Below are 21,800 nucleotides of genomic sequence, written 5' to 3'. Positions count from 1 at the left end.
GGTTTGGGTTCAGTGAGAGAGTGATTGAGAAAGGGAGGGATGTGGGTTGAGAATGAGATAAAGGGAATGAGAATGAGTGGATAAGCCAAGCCACAATGCTCAGATCCAGGCCTAGATCCAGCTGTGGAGGAATCTCCAGCCTGGAGGAATCAGACCGTCACTGCCACAGAACAAAACACTTTTATTCGAAGAAGTGACTCTCTCAGTCGTTCTATTAGTGTGCAGGCATTCCCTGCTCTCAGCGGTGTTGGCAGGGCTTGTGGAACACCGAGGAACCCTCTGCTCCGGCTCCATTGTCAATGGGGTTTTTTTGTTTGTTTTTTTCACCAAAGTCAATTTTCTAAGCCTTTTCTCCACTCAAACCTGGCATTTGGTCAATGTGTTTTCAGTGCTCTTTGAATGCCAATGGCTAATAAGATCAGCCTAGGTAGTTGTCTTGGTGTGTGTGTGTGTGTGTGTGTGTGTCCATGTGAGATGCATGCTGCATCAGAGCGTAGTGTGAGGTAGGCCCGTGTGTGTGGAGGTGGGGGTGGGATTAGCAATGGGGGAACGTTAGCATTAGCTTTAGCCTCTAGACGATAAGTGGTCATTAGAGCTAAGCTGAGGGTTTTAGCCGTCTTTTGGCAGCGGAGAGCAGCTCTATAATGGGCTTTAGAGAAACATAGGGGTCTTTTGAAGTGTGAAGTGTTTCGCTTGTGGTTGTCCACTTGCCTTTTTGACTTCACACAAACACAGTACTTCCCTCTGATTCACCCACTGAGGAAAGGAGAGATGCATGCTACTGTAGCGGAGGTGGTTTGGAATCAGGTACTCATGATGAGGTAGCCCTGCCTGAGACACGTAAACACAAGTGTCGCCCTCGGACCTTCTCATTCAACTGAGGAAGCTATCGGCCTAAATGAGAATGTAGGCCAGAGTATAACGACAAGCAAACTAGCTACCGGTTGTATTTGCCTACAATGTGGGTAGTCAGCTCTGCTGTAAAATACCACACTAGCGGTTTTCCACTCCTCCATTCGCACACTCTCTCCATTCATTCATCCCTCTCGTTCTCACCGGGCTGAGGAATGGAGAGACTCCCTCCCCCCCTCCCTCCCCCTCTCTTGGCTGCTCCCTTCCCTCCACTTAACCAGTTTTCCATGGAAGACTCCCCCGACAAGCGCTCACACACAGTCAGCGTGTTCCTGCCAAACCAGAGTTGTGTTATCCTTTCTGGGAAATGGAGTTTGTGACTGGAATCACAAGACGAGGAAATGCTAGCAGGACTACACACTAAGAGACAATGACACAAATACTGATAACAGTTCGTACCAACAGCTTTTTCTTTCTTCCTGGGAATAGAACAGATATAATAAACAATAATAATAATAATACATTTAGTTATCGAGCGAATCTTCATACAGAGACTGCAGCTCAAAGTGCTGTACATAAAAATCAAAGAAACAATAGTACAATAGAAGAAAAGTAAAATAGGAAAACAATAAATAAGCTGCAGTAGCCTACATGTTAAAAACATACAAGCAATGGATATAATAGAGATAATTAAAGCACTATTCAAGTAAAACCCAAGCAACACGGACCAATAGTGAAAGAGAAAGCCGTCTCTCTCTCTCTTTACCTCACACAGGTCACAGGGCAATAAAAGAGAGATTTAATGTGTATCTTAGTCAAATAACAGGTCTGGTTTGTGGTGGGAGTTTGCCATAAACAATAGTACATGCTAGGATGGTACAAATAATGGTAATAGATACTAAAATTCAATTTCGTTCTATTCGATTCACATTGATTGGTATAGCCCTTAATCACTGTTACAGTTGTGGTGGAAGTCTAGGATTTACCACTCTGTACTTTAGCTCTTCGGAGGTAAGAATCAAGAAACCAGTCCTGAGTAGCCACAATATATGAGTCCGGTATTTATTGCTTGCAAACAAGAGACAAGAGCGTAACAGCAGCCCAGCGTAGAGCCGGGGGTCCGTTCAGCGCAAGTCTAAAGAGACAATGATCAGGTTTGTCTTTTATACAGTTTGAACATAATGGGAGTCGCCGCCAAATCTATCGGCTGATGGGCTTGTGCTTACGTGAGAAAGGGCGGGAGAGAATGAACAATGGGGAGACTCTCTCCCTGATCAGTCAGTGCTTTCTTACTGATTATTCGGCATTCAACATTTCACACATATCGGCAGGATGCGCCTGTCCCCCCATTATTGCTCTCTCACACCACTCCGTCCGAAACTACCGCTGTTCACATGGTAATTATACAGTGCTTCTTAGAACAATGGCTATAGAACTTGAGGTGTGGCAAGAGAAAATGTAATCACAGTAGTTACACAAGTTGTATCAGTCATATGAAAGTGTATAACCTGAAAATAGTTCTATGAATGTATTTTCCATAACACAGTCTAAAACGGTTTCATAATGCCCCAATATGAAAGACAGTAAGTGATGACACACGACACCCCCCGACCTTAAGCCCTTGCAGAGGACGAGGAAAAACTCCTATATAAAACCGTACAAATATACCGTATGAATAGACAACAGCGCTGCCATTGACAGCCGCTCTTAAGGGTATGACCTGTGTTGAGTTTCTTGGTCCTAACTCTTGAGGTATGTTTGGCATGGCTAGTTGTTGGCTAACAGCACCCACCAGTCAGGGGCATAGGCAGGGAGGACTCCCTTACCAAACACTGCTGCTCTGTCTCTCCCACCTAACAAGAGTTGGCTACCGACAGTTGGCGACAGTTGTGACCTTCAGTCTTTGGTAGACTTGAAGCTTTTGGAGGTTGGTTGGAGGTCCCTAAATATCCCCTTGCCTACGAGATAGGCTAGGGTGGAAACACCCAGTCATTAGTGTTAAATGGCCTTGTTCACACACACACACACACACACACACACACTAGTTGTCTTGTAACAGGTCAGAGAGAGTGACGGCAGCCTAGTGGAAAACCCTGTGAGAGGAGGAGAGAGAGCATGCCCTGCCCGGCCCCCGCCCCTGCCCCTCTCTTGGCCCCTGCCCCTCTCTTGGCCCCTGCCCCTCTCTTGGTCCCTGCCCCCTCTCTTGGTCCCTGCCCCTCTCTTGGTCCCTGCCCCTCTCTTGGCCCCTGCCCCTCTCTTGGCCCCTGCCCCTCTCTTGGCCCCTGCCCATGCCCCTGCCCCTCTCTTGTCCCTGCCCCCTCTCTTGTCCCTGCCCCCTCTCTTGCCCCTGCCCCCTCTCTTGGTCCCTGCCCCCTAGATGACCCAGTCTCAGGTTCTCTAGCTGTGAGGAGTTAGGCCAGGACACCGCCCCCTGTACCGGGTTTTTATTGGCTCAGCCTCCGTCTTGGAGGGAGTGGGTGTGTGTTAGCTTCTAAAGAGAGAGCTCTCTCTGGTTGGTTCTGGCCACGTCTCACGTCTCAGACGGGCCCCCTAAAGCTGTGGACCGGGCCCAGATGTGACTGTGTGAGTTGTGGCGTCAGTGATCTGGGAAGAATTCACCTGGCGGGGATTCTGGTGCGCACACACACACACACACACACACATACACACACATGGTACACATACACACAGTAGAGTCTAGAAGTTATGGTCCCAGCTGTGACCTTTACCCCGTGTGCGTACGTACGTGCGTGCGTGCGTGAGTGAAGGAGTGCCAGAGTGACCTTCACGCCAGCCCCCATGCGGTCACTGGGGTTGAAGGCAATTTCATTACAGCCTCGGCAGTAAAGATGTCGCCGCGCACATAGACAACCGTAAACGACGTTGCCTGTGCCGTACCGGAGAGGGTCACAGAGGTGGGCGTGTTGGCCTTCAGGTTTCTCCGGTTGATTTAGCGTGTGATTTTAGAGTGTGTTTTGTGGGTTTGTGTGATTAGAGGCTAATCTCTTTTAATAGGTGAGAGAAGACAAGCTGGCATTGTACAACAGACGCCGGCATGCCGTCACTTGTCGGATACCGCTGAGTTTGTCCTACCCTGCATTCTGTTTACGGAGCGTCGTTTTTCCCCAGCGTCGTTTTCCCAGCGTCTCTTGATTCATCAGAACTGAACAGTTCGACACCGTTCTCAAAGCCGTACGGTACGGTACAGAGGGGAGGCTGGCGGAGGTAGACGACGGAGGATGGGCTTCCAAAACACGTGTTTTTTTTTTTTTAAACCGCTCCTCCTTCTGTTCCACGCATTGCAATGAGCCCATCTTCTGATTGACTTCACACAAACACAGTACTTCCCTCTGATTCACCCACTGAGGAAAGGAGAGATGCATGCTACTGTAGCGGAGGTGGTTTGGAATCAGGTACTCATGATGAGGTAGCCCTGCCTGAGACACGTAAACACAAGTGTCGCCCTCGGACCTTCTCATTCAACTGAGGAAGCTATCGGCCTAAATGAGAATGTAGGCCAGAGTATAACGACAAGCAAACTAGCTACCGGTTGTATTTGCCTACTCCTCTACAGGATGACTAAAGCTGCACTATAACAGAGTTGAGTTCTGCTGTTTGCTGGATTGTGGTCACTGTTATCTTCTGTTGGCTTTGGGCTCAGCGGGGGGCCAGCCGTGTTTGTTGTTGAGGTCACACAGGGTATTCAGTAGGCCCTAAGGCTAGGCTAGGCTAGCTGGTGTTTGGAGTATCAGCGAGGGGTTTCTACAGAGTTCAGCCAGCAGCGCTAGGCTAGGCTAGGCTAGCTGGTGTTTGTAGTAACAGCGAGGGGTTTCTACAGAGCTCTAGGCTAACCGTTGTTAGTTTGTGTTTATCTCCATGGGGATGTGTGCCTGAGTTTTGTTTCTCTGTTAGGGAGCAGTGAACGAAGCGAGCACATACACACACACACACACACACACACACACACACACTCTCCATGTAGGAGCCAGAAACAGCTGACCTGGTCTCTCTCAAGCCAACATGCTGCAATGAAATGGAGAACAATTTGTGATTTAGCCTTGTGTGAGTTGAAGTGAAGATGACCCCACACACACACACACACACACACACACACAGAGCTGGTGTTGGCCACTTTCCAATGTTTATACGGTTGTTAATACAAGGCTATTCTTCGTCTTACTATGGACTAATTTGGTAGCACAGAAAAGACGCCAGTAATGTGGAGGTTTGGCTTACAGTCGTCACAACAACTTCACAAAGGGAAGGAAGTGAAACTCACTGCGTGTGGGTGTGTGTGTGTCACATTTTTACATTTACATTTTTGACGTTTAGCAGATTATTTTATCCAAAGTACATTTGTCTAAAGTAAGTGAATCATCTATACATCAGTCAGAAGAAAAACATATCAATGCTAGGACCAGGGGCCATTGGCAGTAACAGTGCTAGAAGAAGGAAGGATTACTTATTAGTCATGGGAAATTCACAGGAATGGGTTGTTGTTGATATTGCATAGTTGTTGCTCTACCCTCGACTGTGGCTCATCTTCAAATCCTTCAAATCCAAATTTAACGAATGTCTTACCCTCTCCACCTGCTGTTTGCCAATCCCACTGTGTCTGCGGTTGTACTGTTACGGTTGGGTCCAGACGTGTCGTGGCATATCACAGAGCTTAGGTACGGTGGCACACCCTGCCCTCCAGATGCGTCGGATTCGGGACGGATCGGTCGGGGGAAAAAGGAATTGATAACGTTGCGAATGGAATGTTTATTGTCGGAACCAGATTGTTCTTGTGTCCAGTCTCCTACGGTCAGTGAGCCTGGCGGGGGACAGAACCACGCTGCTATTGGTTGGTTGGTTGGTTGGTTGGTTGGTTGGTTGACTGGTTGACTGGTATGAAGGGAGTTTCTTCACTATGTTGCGTTAAACAGAGTCGGGGTGAATAAAAGGCCGATGGGTTCTTTCACAACTGTTCATGTCTCAATGTGTGGTGAGGATCTGGTGGTAGTTTCACTGTTCGGGCTATATACTGTATCTCTCTCTCTTTGTGTGTGTGTGTGTGTGTGTGTGTGTGTGTGTTTTCAGTGTCATTGTGGGTTTGTGGGCTGGCATTTCTGGTTCTGACTCTGTTAGTACTGTTGTAAGGCGACAGTCAGACTGTTCTGCAGCCACGTGTTGATTCATTTCATCCAGATGTTTAGGTTGACTACGTCTGTGTCGGTCCGTGCTGTTGATTTAGGCTTTGTTTCTGGCATAGTAGCGCCCTAAAGAGCTTTCGACGTCTTTTAGCATTCTTGTGTGTGTGTGACACACGCGCACTTGGGTGTAATGCATACTCCCTCTGCTTACCTCACGGGACAAAATGTACCTTTTTAATTTAATTTGAGTGGACTCACATGCTGCAGTTATGCAGAGCCAGAGTCCTGCCAGGGATATGTCTCTCTCTCTCTCTCTCTCTCTCTCTCTCTCTCTCTCTCTCTTACTCTCTCTCTCTCTCTCTCTCTCTCTCTTACTCTCACTCTCGCTCCTCTCTGAGTTCCACGAAGGGTAGCCACATGGTAAAAGCAATGATTTATGAAATAGGCTTATTGAGAAACACACACACACACACACACACACACACACACACACACTCACATTTAAGGCTGTGACGGTTACGTGGTTACACAAGGAGGACCGTGAAACAAAAAAAACACCCATCGAAAACCGTTGAAATACCTTAAAAAAAAAAAGATTTTTATTTCCACATCGATATACTCTGCCTAATAGCATGATTGTAAAATAATGTCGAGTTATTAGTTCAGCCGGGAATATTGTTACCCCTGACCGGTCTTGCCTCAAGCCGGACAATGTAAATATGCTTGTGTTCCTGGCACGGAACTTAAAGGAAGAGGCCTAATAATAAACTGAACAAAGTTCTTATAGTTACCTATTTTTCACCTATTTTGCTATTAAATAGCATGTGTTTATTTAGCTCTTTTCCCGGAGATGCAGAACAGTCTATTTACACTGACTACGGTAGGCTTGGCGTGTCTTTTGTGCTTGTAATTTGTCTATTTATCAAGCTATTGTTATTTTATTTGCATTGACTATTTATTAAAAAGTCATATTTCTATTCCATGCGTTCATATGGCAGGCACTTTTGTTAAATGTGTGTGCACTTTAATTTATGCCTGATGTTCTTGCTTTCTGTTGAACAGATAAATGTGATCTTCTTCGAAAACGTTGGATGTGTTCATTAGTTGTTCGGTAATAGCAGCAGCAGTCGACCACAAGGTTGTTCCGGCTCTGTCATGCGTTAGAGTTGTGTCCCACGGTGATGAAGGTTAGAACCACTATTTCCATGACAACCGACCGCATACATGTGTCTGTGTGTATAGACACCCCTGCAGTCTCTAGGCTTAGTCGTGAAACAGACATGGGCCAAATGCCTCTCTGACAGCGCCGTATCCAACACTTGATTCATTCCTGCACTATCACAACCAACCAACGCACGCACACACACACACACACACACACACACACACACACACACAAAGTCAACTACACATTGAGAGTCTATCTGAGACTTTGAGATAAAGAAGAGAGAGAAGGAGGGAGGCAGGGCGGTAAACATTGTAGATTGTGAGAGATATCAAAGGCTTTGTGTGTGTGAGAGCTGCAGATGTTCTGTAGTTAACCAGTTACCTGGCCTACAGAGTAATGATTACCTGAGTATGGTTGCTTATCAGTAGTGTTGCAGTCTTTCAGACTGTGGACGAGGCTTCTCGTTCAATCTGACCTGCTTTACCTTCACCTTCTCTGCTGTAGCCCTCGGAACACACACACACACAAACACACACACACACACACACACTGGCTTTTGACTAGGTTCCGACTAGGTTTTTGACTAGGTTCCAGAGGGGATTCAAAGTAAATGCGTGATTCATTAGATGTTGAATGAGGTGAGGTTGTTTTTGTCATCTTCAGTGTGCTGTATGTGGCCGGCAAGTTTCAGGTGTATTCGATTATTTTAAAGTACACTGTACAATAGACAAACAGGATACACTATACAACAAGTATCTCTGTCGCTGCCTTGCACACACCACACGATTTAAACAAATCCTAGCCTTTCACATGACTGGAGGAGGAGAAAGATGCGTGGCTTTCACATTGAACAACTTTGCTGGAGAACTCTGTAGAACTTCGCTGTGGAATGAGCACCGGGTAGAACCTCATATCCCACATGGCAGAGCCTTTGAAACGGGTTCTGAGAACCTTTTATAGTAACCCAATTTGGCCCAAACGTCCTAGGAAGTTCATATGGTGTCCTTGAGGAGTCTCAATTCAAAGCAGCTTCACTCAATACAACTACATCCAACTAATAAAGGTCTTGGTTCAGGATTATGGTTGGGATTAGTTGATTTGTTAAATCAGGGATCAGTTTCCCAAAAGCTACCTAGCTTACTTAGTACTTTAATTTCTCCCGACAACCCTACCGCAAAGCCGTGAAAATCCATGTCAATCTTCTGTGCATGACAGAACAGCATTTCTTGAAATGAAGAACTTGGAGCTGGCCAAGGAGAGGAGAGGGAGTGGATTTTTTTGTCCTCAAAAGAGTTTAAGTAATACGGAAGCCACAGAGCTTTTGGGAAACTGACCCCAGGGGTGTGTTGGTTGAGCTGGAACGAGAGCAAATGGATTGAACATTGTGTTCCCGGGAGAAAGGAGCACCAGCTGGACTGTGACACTAGCCCTTGATATGATTCAGGCCTAGAGGCTAACATACCCTGATGTACAATCACCGAGCACTTTATCAGGAACACCTGTACACCTTCTCATGGTGGAGGTGGTGTAACGGTGTGGGGAATGTTTTCTTGGCACAATTTGGGCCCGTTAATACCAATCAATCATCGCTTGAATGCCACAGCCTATTTTGAGTATTGTTGCTGACCATGTGCATCCCTTCATGGCCACAATTTACCCATCTTCTGGCTACTTCCAGCATGATAATGCACCATGTCACAAAGCAAAAGTTGTCTCAAACTGTTTTCATGAACATGACAATGAGTTCAGTGTTCTTCAGTGGCCTTCCGAGTCACCGGATCTGAATCCAATAGAACACCTTTGGGATGTGGTAGAACGGGAGAAATGTGCACCTTAAAAAATCTGCAGGAGTTGTGTGATGCAATCATGTCATCATGGACCAGAATCTCAAATCTCAAATCTTATGGAATCAATGCCACGAAGAATTGAGGCTGTTTTGAGGGCAAAGGGAGGCCGTACCCAGTATTAGTATAGTGTTCCTAATAAGGTGTTTGGTGAGTGTATATGTGTATACATAGGTATATGTGTGGGCTGAATAGCCCCCTTCTGGTTGACATATTTAATGTCTGCTGGTGTGGTAATGTAGCATGCTGACTCAGACAGACGTGGCCCCCCAGGCTCACTGCAGCGACTAGTCCTATCCATCACTTCTAATGTGCCTCTCTCTTTCTCTCTCTCTCTCCCTCTCTCTCTCCCTCTCTCTCTCTCTGCAGTTCCTGAGTGTACCCTGATCGTGGGACACCCAGCAAGAGGCTTGGAGGGTCTCGTCTGACCGACTGCCCCCCCCCCGAGCATCTAGCAGCGACACCTCACGGGTGTCTCCCCCATATCCCCCCCCCCTTGTGTGTGTGTGTGTGTGTCTCCCCCCCCACACGTCGAAGACCACCGGTCTTATCACCAGCAGCAGCAGCAGCAGCCATGGCTCCTGCAACGGGTGGTCCCCAGGGATACACCCCTCCCGAGGGGGGCTGGGGCTGGGCCGTGGTGGTGGGGGCCTTCATCTCCATAGGCTTCTCCTACGCCTTCCCCAAGTCTATCACCGTCTTCTTCAAGGAGATCGAGGTCATCTTCAACGCCACGCCCAGCCAAGTGTCCTGGATCAGCTCCATCATGCTGGCTGTCATGTACGCAGGAGGTGAGGTAGAACTGTGTGTGTGTGTGGGGGGGGGGGGTGTCATGTCTGATCTTTCTGTCATGTACCCAGGCAGAAGAGAGAGAGAGTGAGAGTGAGAGAGTGAGAGTGAGAGTCATGTACCCAGGCAAGTGTGTCTGTCCTATCTGATCTCCCTGAAGTGTTTTCCTATCTTATCTCTTTGTCCTCCACTGAAGCAAAGAGAAAGCAAACAGCCCTCCTCCCTCCCTCCCTCCCTCCCTCCCTCTCTCCCCCGGTCCCTCTCAGAGACAAAGAGGAGAGAAAGCAAGTGAGAAACCGAGGGGAGGGGAAGAGGAAGACACTGAGAGGAGAGGAAGCGAGTGAGAAATTGGAGGAGAGGGGAAAGAGGTAGAGAGACATTGACCTCGTTTCAGCCCCACTCCTACCTGCCACAACCGTCGTTGAGGAGATGAAAAGATAAACATGGAATGAGTGGGCATGTCGATGCCATGACAGTCTACCTTCTTCTTAGACACGCCCATTACTCAACCTTGCCTTCTAGCGAACTGGCGAATTGTCCTCATATTGCTTCCCCTCTCCTGTCTCGGCTTGTGCAATAGTGTGGTGTGGCGTAATAGCAGGACTTGACCCCGGTACTTTTCTGGAGTCGCGGAATGATGACACCATCAGGCTGCATGCCTGTGGTTTTGTGTGAGGTGGAAGTAACTGCCGGCGAACACCAGGCTCAACGGCCGAGAGAACGCTCGGTGATTAGACGTGGGGATCTGCACGCACACAGACGCGCGCGCGCGCACGCACACGCGCACACACACACACATACATACATACATTCAAAGCTCAGATGACAGCAGCATAACCAACAATGGGATTCTGCTACCCACGCCCAGAACAGTCTACATAGAAAGAGAGAGAGGGAGAGGTGAATAGAGAGAGAGAGAGAGAGAGAAATAGGCAGAGAAATGGCCTATGAAAGAGAAGGCCTGAAGGACTGAAAAGGAGGCATAGTGAGTTAGAGAGAGAGAGAGAGAGAGAGAGAGAGAGAGAGAGAGAGAGAGAGAGAGAGAGAGAGAGAGAGAGAGAGAGAGAGAGAGAGAGAGAGAGAGAGAGAGAGAGAGAGAGAGAGAGAGAGAGAGAGGGTGAAGAAATGAGTATGAATGAGTGAATGAATGAGTCTTCTGTCCATGCTGTGTATGGAGCTGAGCAGGGCTGCTTTACTGCTGTAACTGCACTGTACTGTACTTTACCCTTCCGGTTAGAGCCATCCTGCAAGGTAGGGCTGCACAGTGTATCGTATGATTGTCGATATTGCAATAGGAGTGTGTGCAATATCCACATTGCAAGGTGTACAATATTTGCCTTTCTTTGACACTAACTCAATAAAACCAAAACTCCTGGACACGGTACATTATGTGACAAAAACAGCGTCGTCAGTGATTAATCTTAAATGTTATTTATTTAAAATTCATACATTACCTATATATTACACTTTAAAACGTATATTTGTGCTTATACTTACATACCTATACTAAGACTGTGTTTCTAAAAGAGCCAACACAAAGTCAATTATCCTGCAGTGAAATGTCCCACACAAATATGATTCATTCTTCAGATTAACTGGATGCTTTAAATCCAGGATGTCGTCATTTAGTTGTGAGACCAGGCTTGAGATATTCTCTCCTTTCCTGGCTTCATTTCTTGTGGTCTGGGTGGACCTCTGGTCAGCCTCCGCTCTCCCTGCCTCTCTTGTCTTGGTTGGTCTGAGCAGTGCTGACCCTTGGTTCCTTGGAGGAAGCTGGCTAGGGCCAGGCTGAGGGCAGTGGGCTCTCACGGCTCCCTCCTCCCTCCTCCATAGTCCCCCTATTCTCTCTTTCTGAATCATCAACAGAAAAGGAGAGGAGTGAGGCCTCTGCAAGAGGGGAGGCCTCCACCACCAGACATCCAGGGCTCTCCTCCTCTTGGTGTATCGCTATGAGTCAAGCCCCAGTCTGTGAATAGTTTGAACAATCTTAGATTAGAGTAATTATTAAGTTATTAGAGTAATTTAAACTAAGTAACATTTACTGACCATCAAAGATTCGCAGATAGATAGGTGTAGACCAGCCAGTCCACACACACTCCTCCTATGACACTGATACACACACACACACACACACACACACACACACACACACATACGCTAACTCTGACAGGAGACAAACAGACAGCTGCCCTTTTGAGCTTTGGTCTAGTCCTGAACCATGGACCCTGACCACGACTGGGAATGTGGCTGGTGGTGGTTACGGTTGCGGTTGTGGTTACGGTTGTGGTTGTGGTAGTGTTAATGATGAAGTCACATATTTAACCCTTTGCCCTCTGGTTCACAGCTTTTGTCCTTCCATAGAGACACATGCTTTGTCACTCCGACCATACACAATGTGACACTGTAACACTGAACACAAGCCTCTCTGAAAGCATCTAGTGACTCTCTCACTCACTCTCAGTTTTGTTCTACAACCATAATAGCTACTGTAGGGCTGTCAGGCGATTTAAACAATTAATGATAAATGTTTTCCTATAACTTGATTAATCTAGCGATTAATCTAATGTGGACAAGTGATATTTTGCCCCTTACTTTTCACTTTGCTCTCTCTAGTCAGAGATTTTCCTCAACATTTCTAAACAACAAACCCAGAAGTGGCCCTCTAACAATGAAAGGGAGAGTAATAGGATACTTTACAAGTGATACAACAAACATTCCTAATCCTTGCAGTTAAAGATTAGCCTCTTACCCAAATGTAATCCCAAAATACATCAGCTGAATACACACAGAATGAGTGTCACAGCACTCTTTGTGTACTGAACATGACCCCAGTCCAAGACATTAAACTTGTAGAAGGAACTCTACTGTCTCTTAACTCTGTCCTGTTGACCTGACCTCTAGGTTCGTTTGACACTGTCCTCTGTTGTCAGGCCAGATAACGGCTCCTTTGTCTTTGGCCTCGTAGGCACACTGCAGACTTCCCCAAACATACACATTTTTTTATTCCGTCGAGGACTAGACAGCAATTTGTTCTGATCCAGGTACTTCGTCGAAAATCCCGGAACTCGAGTCAAGATTGGGGAAATAGCAACACACTTTTTTGGGGGGGAATTGGAACAGGATTTTCACTCCTGTAAGAATGTTGTGCTTGATATATTTACGTAAGAACATCGCCAACCAACTGCTTCACACTTAAAAGCGACTTCAACATCAACCAGCGGATGCTAGGTGGCTAGTAATGCTACCAGTCTATCGTAACGGGATGTTAGCATGTTAGGTCATATTTTTCTGCATCCGTGATGGCAGTTTGCCAACGGTATACAATGATTTTGTGGCAAGACAATGCAGCTTTCCCCAAAGTGAGGGTTGTGGTCTTCTGGAGTCCCATTTGTTATAACGTATAGCCGTCTCGCACGATAGCATTCTCAGCAATAACTCAAAGCAGGCTCAGGCCTTTTCAATACACCCCATACGATTCCCACAGTGTAGTTCATACAATACAATACAGTTCCCACAGTTTAAGTCCCATAGCAGTTCTATACAATCTGTCAGTCCAGCCTTTTAAACCGTATTTCATATTTGTTTAACATTCCATGATTCAGCTGGTAATAGCATTCCAACCGGAGTTTGGCACCCTCCTGCCCTTCCTTCCAGTGTGGACCTGAGAGAGTTATAGACAGGAGAAACACTGGCCCTGAGCGTGAACCAGGGGCTCATAGAGGTCCCCCCCCCCCTCGGTAACTCATTTCTGCCGCCAGGATACTGTTCTGCTGGGGTCCACAGAAATAGAAGCTTGTGTCACCTCCTCATGCTTTCCCTTTTGACTTCCCCTCTTGGCTTGGAAGTACTACAGGAGGCGCTCCAGGTCCATGCCTTTCCCAACAGGTTCTGCTTCCCCTCAGAGTGGCCTTAATGAACTGCACTTCCATCTGTGGGAAAGTCTGCACTGTACCCACACTTGAGAATTAATACTTCCAAATCAATGGTGCGAATTGCCATCCCCCAAAGGTGAAGACAAATGGGTGCTAATTGCTTGAACCAAGCTTTCCTTGGCGTAACAGTCTTGTTTACTTGGCTATATGCCACGCTTTCACTTCTTGCTCATGCTCGGTCTGATATAAAGAAATCTGATACACAGATGAGTGAATCTACTTTGCAACCCTAATTATAATAAGTGTGTGAACTGGAAGTGGCTTTACTACCATTCTACATTTTACTACCATTACTACATACCACTGCTCTTCTGTACATATCTGTCTATACTGTTCATAATCTGTCTATACTGTTCATAATGCACATATCCTTATATTTTTCTTTTAATACTACTGTTAATACACTGCACATATCTGTACATACTGTTTATACTGTTCATACGGCATTCCATATTTATTCTGCTATTTACTCTAATGTTACTGTTAATACATATATACTGCTTATACTGCATTGCCTATACAGCTCATATGCTGCTTACACTGTTCATACTGCATTCTATTTATTCTGCTTATAATGCTACTGCTAATTCATATACTGCTTACACTGCACTACTTATACTATACTGCACTACCTGTATATACTGTTCACACTGCACTTTTCTGCTTTTTTGCACTTCTGGTTAGACGCTAACTGCATTTCGTTGTCTCTGTACTTGTACTCTGCACAATGACAATAAAGTTGAATCTAATCTAATTCCTACACATTGTTGTAGTTAGGGGGTGAGGTTTGATAAGCAAAGAGTGTGGTTGTAGAGGGTGTGACACCTGGCCGTACGCCGAGAGAGAGAGAGAGAGAGAGAGAGAGAGAGAGAGAGAGAGAGAGAGAGAGAGAGAGAGAGAGAGAGAGAGAGAGAGAGAGAGAGAGAGAGAGAGAGAGAGAGAGAGAGAGAGAGAGAGATTTACTTACATGACCAGACATGTAATCAAGATAGGTCAGAGTAGTGTGGGTTTCACACTCGCTTGTTAAATTTCAACCAACCATCCATGATTTAGACATTCCACCTCCTCCTCTCTTGAGTGTGCAGCATGACAGATCCCCCTGATTTGGAACTCGGAAGTGTCGCCCCTTCGGATCTTGAGGATGGCCACAAGCGGAAGACTCTTGGGTCTGCATGTTTTTTTTAAACGGTAGAGAAGAGCTCCCTGGTCAGCGAGAGAGAGAGATCCCTCCTTAATTTCCTCAGCTGGCATTTCCCACAAACCGATCTCTCTTCTCTTCAAAAGTCGTGTCAGTTCTTGCATAACCCTAGATCCAGGTCTGTGACTTTTAAGCTGTATTTAAGGGTCTTTAATCCCAGTGGTTCTTAATGCCAAAGATTTAAGGGGAGGGGGGGGTGCAAGGCCTTAGTAGATTTGAGGCCTTATACAGCAACAAAAATCATACATTCAACAAATAACATCATTGTATGACCTGGCCAGAGTGTGTTATTTACAGCGAAAACAGGCAAATGACAGCATGAAACTGAACAAACGGTCACCAGGACATTGATTTGACTTTTTCCCCATATACGTAATATAGAAAATATGTGTTTTTATATTTTAGATGTATTTCTTTTTTATTTTACTCTGCGAATTTCAACCCCCTGCTTTAGCCCATTAGAGTGTGGGGTCCTTCTCTTTAGCCCATTAGAGTGTGGGGTCCTTCTCTTTAGCCCATTAGAGTGTGGGGTGCTTCTCTTTAGTCCATTAGAGTGTGGGGTCCTTCTCTTTAGCCCATTAGAGTGTGGGGTCCTTCTCTTTAGCCCATTAGAGTGTGGGGTCCTTCTCTTTAGTCCATTAGAGTGTGGGGTCCTTCTCTTTAGTCCATTAGAGTGTGGGGTCCTTCTCTTTAGTCCATTAGAGTGTGGGGTCCTTCTCTTTAGCCCATTAGAGTGTGGGGTCCTTCTCTTTAGCCCATTAGAGTGTGGGGTCCTTCTCTTTAGCCCATTAGAGTGTGGGGTCCTTCTCTTTAGCCCATTAGAGTGTGGGGTGCTTCTCTTAACTGGTGGTGATCTTACTGGTGCTGTCACCAGTGGCTGAAGTGGCTGTGTTCTGTCAGGGCTGTTCTGTTCTTGTTCTGTTCTTGTTCTCTCTCTCTCCCTCCCTCTCTCCTCTCCTCTCTGTTCTGTCTATCACAGGGAAGGAGAGGGGGAGAGAGAAAGAGAGGGGGGGGGAACCAATCGTTTATATAATATCTCTGAGAAAAAAACATCACAGCCCTCTTTGTCCTGCTCCCGACCTTGACAAAGACTGTCACAGCTGATTTGTGTCTGTGTGTGCGTGTGCGTGTGCGTGCGTGCGTGAGTGTGTGCGTGCGTGAGTGTGTGTGTGTGTGTGTGTCTGTCTTAAAGTTTCTCATTCCTTTCCTTGTTTGAGTGCTTTTGTGTACTCTCCCCTCTTCCCTAACACTGTGCCAACCCTTATGCCATAGTATCAGCTGTGTGTGTGTGTGTGTGTGTGTGTGTGTGTGTGTGCGTGTTCTGTTACCATGCAACTCGACAAAGGTCATTCCTCATTCACAGGTGATACTGTAGAAACTCTTGTTGTCCAACATGGCAACCAACACACACACACACACACACACACACACACACACACAGAGTGTGGTTGCCAGGGTCTGTCTGTGTTAAGAGCAGACCACAAAGGTCTTATTTGAGCGGCTGGGGGCCCAGACAGTCTGAGTACATGTGTTCTCTGTTGAATGAGTTATGGTGTGGAATGGCCCACATTTAGAGGGGTGTGTTGGTGTGTTGGTGGGTTGGTTGGTTGGCTCACACACACTTCCCACCAAGTTCACTTTTAGAATACGCAGTACAGTATAGAGTTAAAGAGAAAAGGAGAGCGTATGAGAGAGTCTCAGCTGAAGACCCTGTAGAATGAACTAAACTGTCATGTGGCCAGCTGTATTCGGTTAACACACACACACACACACACACACACACACACACACACACACACACACACACACACACACACACACACACACACAGTGTGTTTACAATGGAATCTCCTCAGCTTTGCCCCATGTCATAGGCCACATTCCTCTGGTCCTCTATCCTCTCCTCCTTCTCAGAAGTGATTGGGGGAGGTGGTGTGGCGTTCCTCTCCTCCTCCAACGTGTTTTGAGAAGAAGGGGAGGAGAGAGGACGAGAGCGGTATAGGACAGACGTTGGAGACGTCACCTCCGTGCCTGGCTCTGCCCTCTTCCTCCCCCCCGGACCCTGAGCCTGTGTACTCTAACACAACAACACCCCCTGCTGGTGAGGAGAGGGATGATCCACAGTGGTTTCCATTGCCATTACCATTCAGCATTGTAAACATTTTTCGGCTGTGACCCCCCCCCCACACACACACACACACTAAATCCTTTTGAACGTGGAGGAGGCCTCCGAGCCTCCACAAACAAAGAAACAACGAGAGGGGCACCATGAAGACACAGTCCAACTTTTAGTTCTGAATAGTTGATTATTTGATGCCACTAAATTGACTATTCAATCAAATGTGGAGGAATTTGGGAGGGTTTTATCGGGGAAGCTTTTTTCTTTCTTTCAGAGAACCAACGCGGCATCACGTGACTCCAATTTCCTTGTTGTTGACTCATAATAATAATAATAACAACAACAATACATACTGTATATGGTGCCAAGTTCAATGTTCTCATGTTCTCCCTCCCCCTTCTCTCCGTAGGGCCAATCAGCAGCATCCTGGTGAACAAGTATGGCAGTCGACCAATCATAATGCTGGGAGGCTGTCTGTCGGGATCAGGGCTGATAGCGGCGTCGTTCTGTAACACGGTGGAGCAGCTCTACTTCTGTGTGGGGGTCATAGGAGGTGCGTGTGCGTGCGTGTGTGTGTGTCAGTGTCATAGGAGGTGTGTGTGTGTGTGTGTGTGTGTGTCAGTGTCAGTGTCATAGGAGGTGCGTGTGCGTGTGCGTGTGTGTGTGTGTGTGTCAGTGTCATAGGAGGTGTGTGTGTGTGTGTGTGTGTGTGTCAGTGTCATAGGAGGTGTGTGTGTGTGTGTGTGTGTGTGCGCGTGCATCAGTGTCATAGGAGGAGTGTGTGTGGACTGGCTGGTGGAGGGAGGACTGGCTCATTGTAACGAACAGAACTGAAAACACGTGTGTGTTTGATGTCATTCCTTATTCCGTTCCACAACAAGCCTGTCCTCCGTTTTACTCCCTCCAGCAGCCTCGCAATATTACACATGATATATTGAATATGAAACATAATATCGCAGTTTTCATGGTATTTCTAAACGTGTCTTATCTTATCCGTGTTGTAAATGTTTAATTTACCTCAATCTCTTTCTCTCCCTCTGCGGTCCCTCTCTCCCTCTCACCAGGCCTGGGCTTGGCGTTCAACCTCAACCCCGCCCTCACCATGATCGGCAAATACTTCTTCAAACGCCGGCCCATCGCCAACGGGATCGCCATGGCGGGCAGCCCCGTCTTCCTGTCCACCCTGGCCCCCCTGAACAGCTGGTTCTTCGACCACTTCGGCTGGAGGGGCTCCTTCCTCATCCTGGGGGGTCTCCTGTTGAACTGCTGCGTGGCCGGGTCCCTCATGCGCCCCATCGGACCCAAAACCCAGTCCGCCAAACCTCTGGGCGATGCCGAGCTGAACGACACCAAAGCCGAGAAGGTACACACACACACACACACAGGCCCCTCCTACTCCTACTCCACCGGACTAACGGTGCCTTCATGACACGTCGGAAGTAGGAACCTTTTATGACTTGGAAACCCCCGAGTTTCCCACTCGGAGAGGATCAGAATCAACCCAATAGGACGCTCTCCGCAAGTAACTTAAGCGTTCGTTTTAACCCGGACGACTTTCCGACTTGTCATGAACGCACCGTTAAAAACAAACACCTCGGAAAAAGAGAGCCCGATAGTATCTCTGTCAGTCTGTCTGCCCTCCTGCGCTGAAATACGGTGAATTGCTCCCCAACCGCTTGTCATTTGACTTATTTGACGATATTTTACGATATTTTACGATTCCTATCTGCCGTCCTGCCTGTCTATGTATGTTGGATGTTTTGAACCTTTACCATGTGTAAAATCCCCACGTATCTCAGTTTTGCTCCTGTAAACCACCATACGAGTGTCCTAACAAACCTGAACTCGACCTCACAGGACGGAGGAGGAGGAGGAGACGCGGCCACGGTCAAACCCCCGGAGCCCAAACGCACGCTGATGCAACGGGTCAACGCCGTCATCGACCTGACCCTGTTCACGCACCGCGGCTTCCTCCTCTACCTGCTGGGCAACTGCATCATGTTCTTCGGCCTCTTCTCGCCCCTCGTCTTCCTCTCCAACTACGCCAAGAGCAAGAACATCAGCAAGGACAAGGCCGCCTTCCTGCTCTCGGTCCTGGCCTTCGTGGACATGTTTGCCCGGCCCTCCATGGGCCTCCTGGCCAACACGCGGTGGGTCCGCCCGCGGATCCAGTACTTCTTCGCCGCGTCGGTGCTCTATAACGGCGTGTGCCACGTCCTGGCGCCGCTGTCAGTGGACTACACGGGCTTCGTGATCTACGCAGTGTTCTTCGGCTTCGCCTTCGGGTGGCTGAGCTCGGTGCTGTTCGAGACCCTGATGGACCTGGTGGGGGCCCAGAGGTTCTCCTCCGCCGTGGGCCTGGTCACCATCGTGGAGTGTGGGCCGGTGCTGCTGGGACCGCCGATACTGGGTATGTGTGTGTGTGTGTGTGTGAGCGTGTGTGCACGAGTACGATCGTGTGTGCGTGTGTGTGTGCGTGTGTGTGTGTGTGTGTGTGTGTGTGTGTCACTGGGTGATACTGTATGTATGTGTGTGTGTTATTGGGTGATTCTGTATGTGTGTGTGTGTGTTGTTGGGTGATGCTGTATGTGTGTGTGTGTCTGCGTGTGTGTGTTACTGGGTGATACTGTGTGTGTGTGGGTGGGTGATACTGTATGTGTGCGTGTGTATGTGTTACTGGGTAATACTGTGTGTGTGTGTGTGTGTGTGTGTGTGTGTGTGTGTGTGTGTGTGTTACTGGGTGATACAGTATGTGTGTGTGTGTATCTGCATGTGTGTGTTGCTGGGTGATACTGTATGTGTGTGTGTGTGTGTGTGTGTGTGTGTGTGTGTGTGTGTGTTGCTGGGTGATAGTGTGTGTGTGTGTGCGATGAGAACTCTCACTCACATGTGATCACATCCTGTCAATGAAAATGACATGAACCTCCCCCCCCCCCCCCCCCTCCCCCGCAGGCCTCTTCTATGACAAGTACGGCAACTACGACTACACCTACATCAGCTGTGGAATCCTCCTCATCGTCGCCAGCGTCTTCCTCTTCGTGGGCATGGGCATCAACTACCACCTGCTGGACAGAGAGAGGAAGGCGGAGGAGAAGAGAGAGAGGGAGGCGCCCAAGGAGGAGTGCACAGCCATGCTTGCCCCGGCTCCCTCCAAAGAAAAGGAGGAGGAGGAGGAGGAGGAGAGGAATAGCGTCGCGCCGTCTGCGAGGATCGAGGATGTTTCCAAGATGGACGAGGACACAGTATAAAGACTGACATGGACTCTAGTTAGAGACGCACGCGCACACACACACACACACACACACACACACACACACACACACACACACACACACACACACATGAGCATACACACTCTCCAGAGAGACACACTCATCACACACACACACGCTCCAGAAGCCACAGTTTCACACATATGTAGATACACACGTACACACACACACACACACACACACACACACACACACACACACTCACACACACACACACGGCCCACCAGGAACACATTTGTGATGACTTAAGAGACAGGTCCATTTGCGTCTCAACATTACTTGTAACGTTACAACCTCCAATATGAGCCATGTTTCACCATATAGAGACCTCTGGTACGTGCCTTTTGGTAAACAGTCCTACTCACCCACACACACACACACACACACACACACACAAACACAGTCAGTCATAGATTTCAGTGAGGCACTAAAACACACAGTACACCATACACCATAACAGTACACACAATACACCATAACCAGCCCTACACTTCCACTCCAACTCTGGGAAAGCACTTCTCGATCTCCACCAGTCACACACACACACACACACACACACACACACACACACACACACGCACACACACTCCTCTTCCCAATCCACCAGGGCTGAGAAAGAAAGGTCACATGTTACTCCTAGAACCATTACACGCAAGGCTCTGATGTCACCAAACCCCATTAAGACAAAAGAACGCTTTTTATTACAATATCGGTCTGCGCCATTCTATGTCTAACTCCTAGACAAGCGTCTGGAGGGTTTGGTGTGAGAGGGGAGGGTGTGGGGTTGTGTGTGTGTGTGGGTGTGGGGTGGGGTTGTGTGGGGTGGGGGGGGATTTAAAGGGATAGTTCACTATTTTACACCTGATCGTCAGATGGTTCCTCACCCTAAAAGTAGGGACTGGGACCGTTTCTCCTGGTCCACTCCGTTCAGGGTAAGCCACCCTCCGACTTGAAGTTGCAAAATGGTGAATTATCCCTTTAGCTGTAGTATATATCGAGGTTTTTTTTTTTTGTGATGTGTGTTGTTGCCACGAGGCCCCCCCTCAGGGTAGACACTGTTAGACCCGCTGCGTACACTGTAGTCCTGAACGATCACGTCTGTGCTGTGCTCTCAGCTTCACAGATCAAGTGTGCCATATGATGATCGAATGCATCGCTGCTCACAGTGTTAAATGATCAGTATCACGAAAACACACACACACACACACACACACACTGATGTGCGTTTCATATCGCGAGTGATACATACTCAAGTAGAGTTAGATGTGCGTGTCGTGTCGTTCCTGTGTTAGCGTCACCTGCTACAGTGCCAAACGGACCAGTTGTCTCCCTGATTGACCCGGTCACACCCTGGTGTCTGCTGGACATTGGCGTTCAGAATCGTCTAAACTGAGCAGCTCAGGAAGCGGTTTGACTTGGCACAAATGCACCGCATTTACAGACGGATGGTTTTAAATGTGCGTGTGCGTGTGCGTGTGTGTGTGTGTGCGT

The 21,800-nt window shown here is 47.7% G+C and overlaps 1 protein-coding gene across 1 annotated transcript; it reads left to right on the top strand.

Moving 5' to 3' along the window:
• The first annotated feature begins 9,543 nt into the window (after window positions 1-9,543).
• Window positions 9,544-21,074, top strand: LOC310807909 (monocarboxylate transporter 1-like). The gene is made up of 5 exons (XM_083674565.1): window positions 9,544-9,790; window positions 17,447-17,590; window positions 18,102-18,400; window positions 18,895-19,447; window positions 19,990-21,074. Exons 1-5 carry the CDS (start codon window positions 9,574-9,576, stop codon window positions 20,283-20,285), a joined length of 1,509 nt encoding a protein of 502 aa, XP_083530691.1. The 5' UTR covers window positions 9,544-9,573; the 3' UTR covers window positions 20,286-21,074.
• Window positions 21,075-21,800: the final 726 nt, after the last annotated feature.

Source organism: Argentina silus (genome assembly GCF_951799395.1).
Source record: "Argentina silus genome assembly, chromosome: 8".
In the NCBI taxonomy this organism is placed as follows: Eukaryota; Metazoa; Chordata; class Actinopteri; order Argentiniformes; family Argentinidae; genus Argentina; species Argentina silus.
The sequence above is the reverse complement of the archived record's forward strand: the minus strand, read 5'-3'. Positions and strand labels throughout refer to the sequence as shown.

Bases quoted from the DNA above. Each gene is read 5' to 3' on its own strand.
- LOC310807909 (XM_083674565.1), top strand. From the start codon at position 9,574: ATGGCTCCTGCAACGGGTGGTCCCCAGGGATACACCCCTCCCGAGGGG. The intron at 9,791-17,446 runs GTGAGGTAGAAC...TTCTCTCCGTAG, and splicing joins GGCTGTCATGTACGCAGGAG to GGCCAATCAGCAGCATCCTG. The intron at 19,448-19,989 runs GTATGTGTGTGT...CCTCCCCCGCAG, and splicing joins GCTGGGACCGCCGATACTGG to GCCTCTTCTATGACAAGTAC.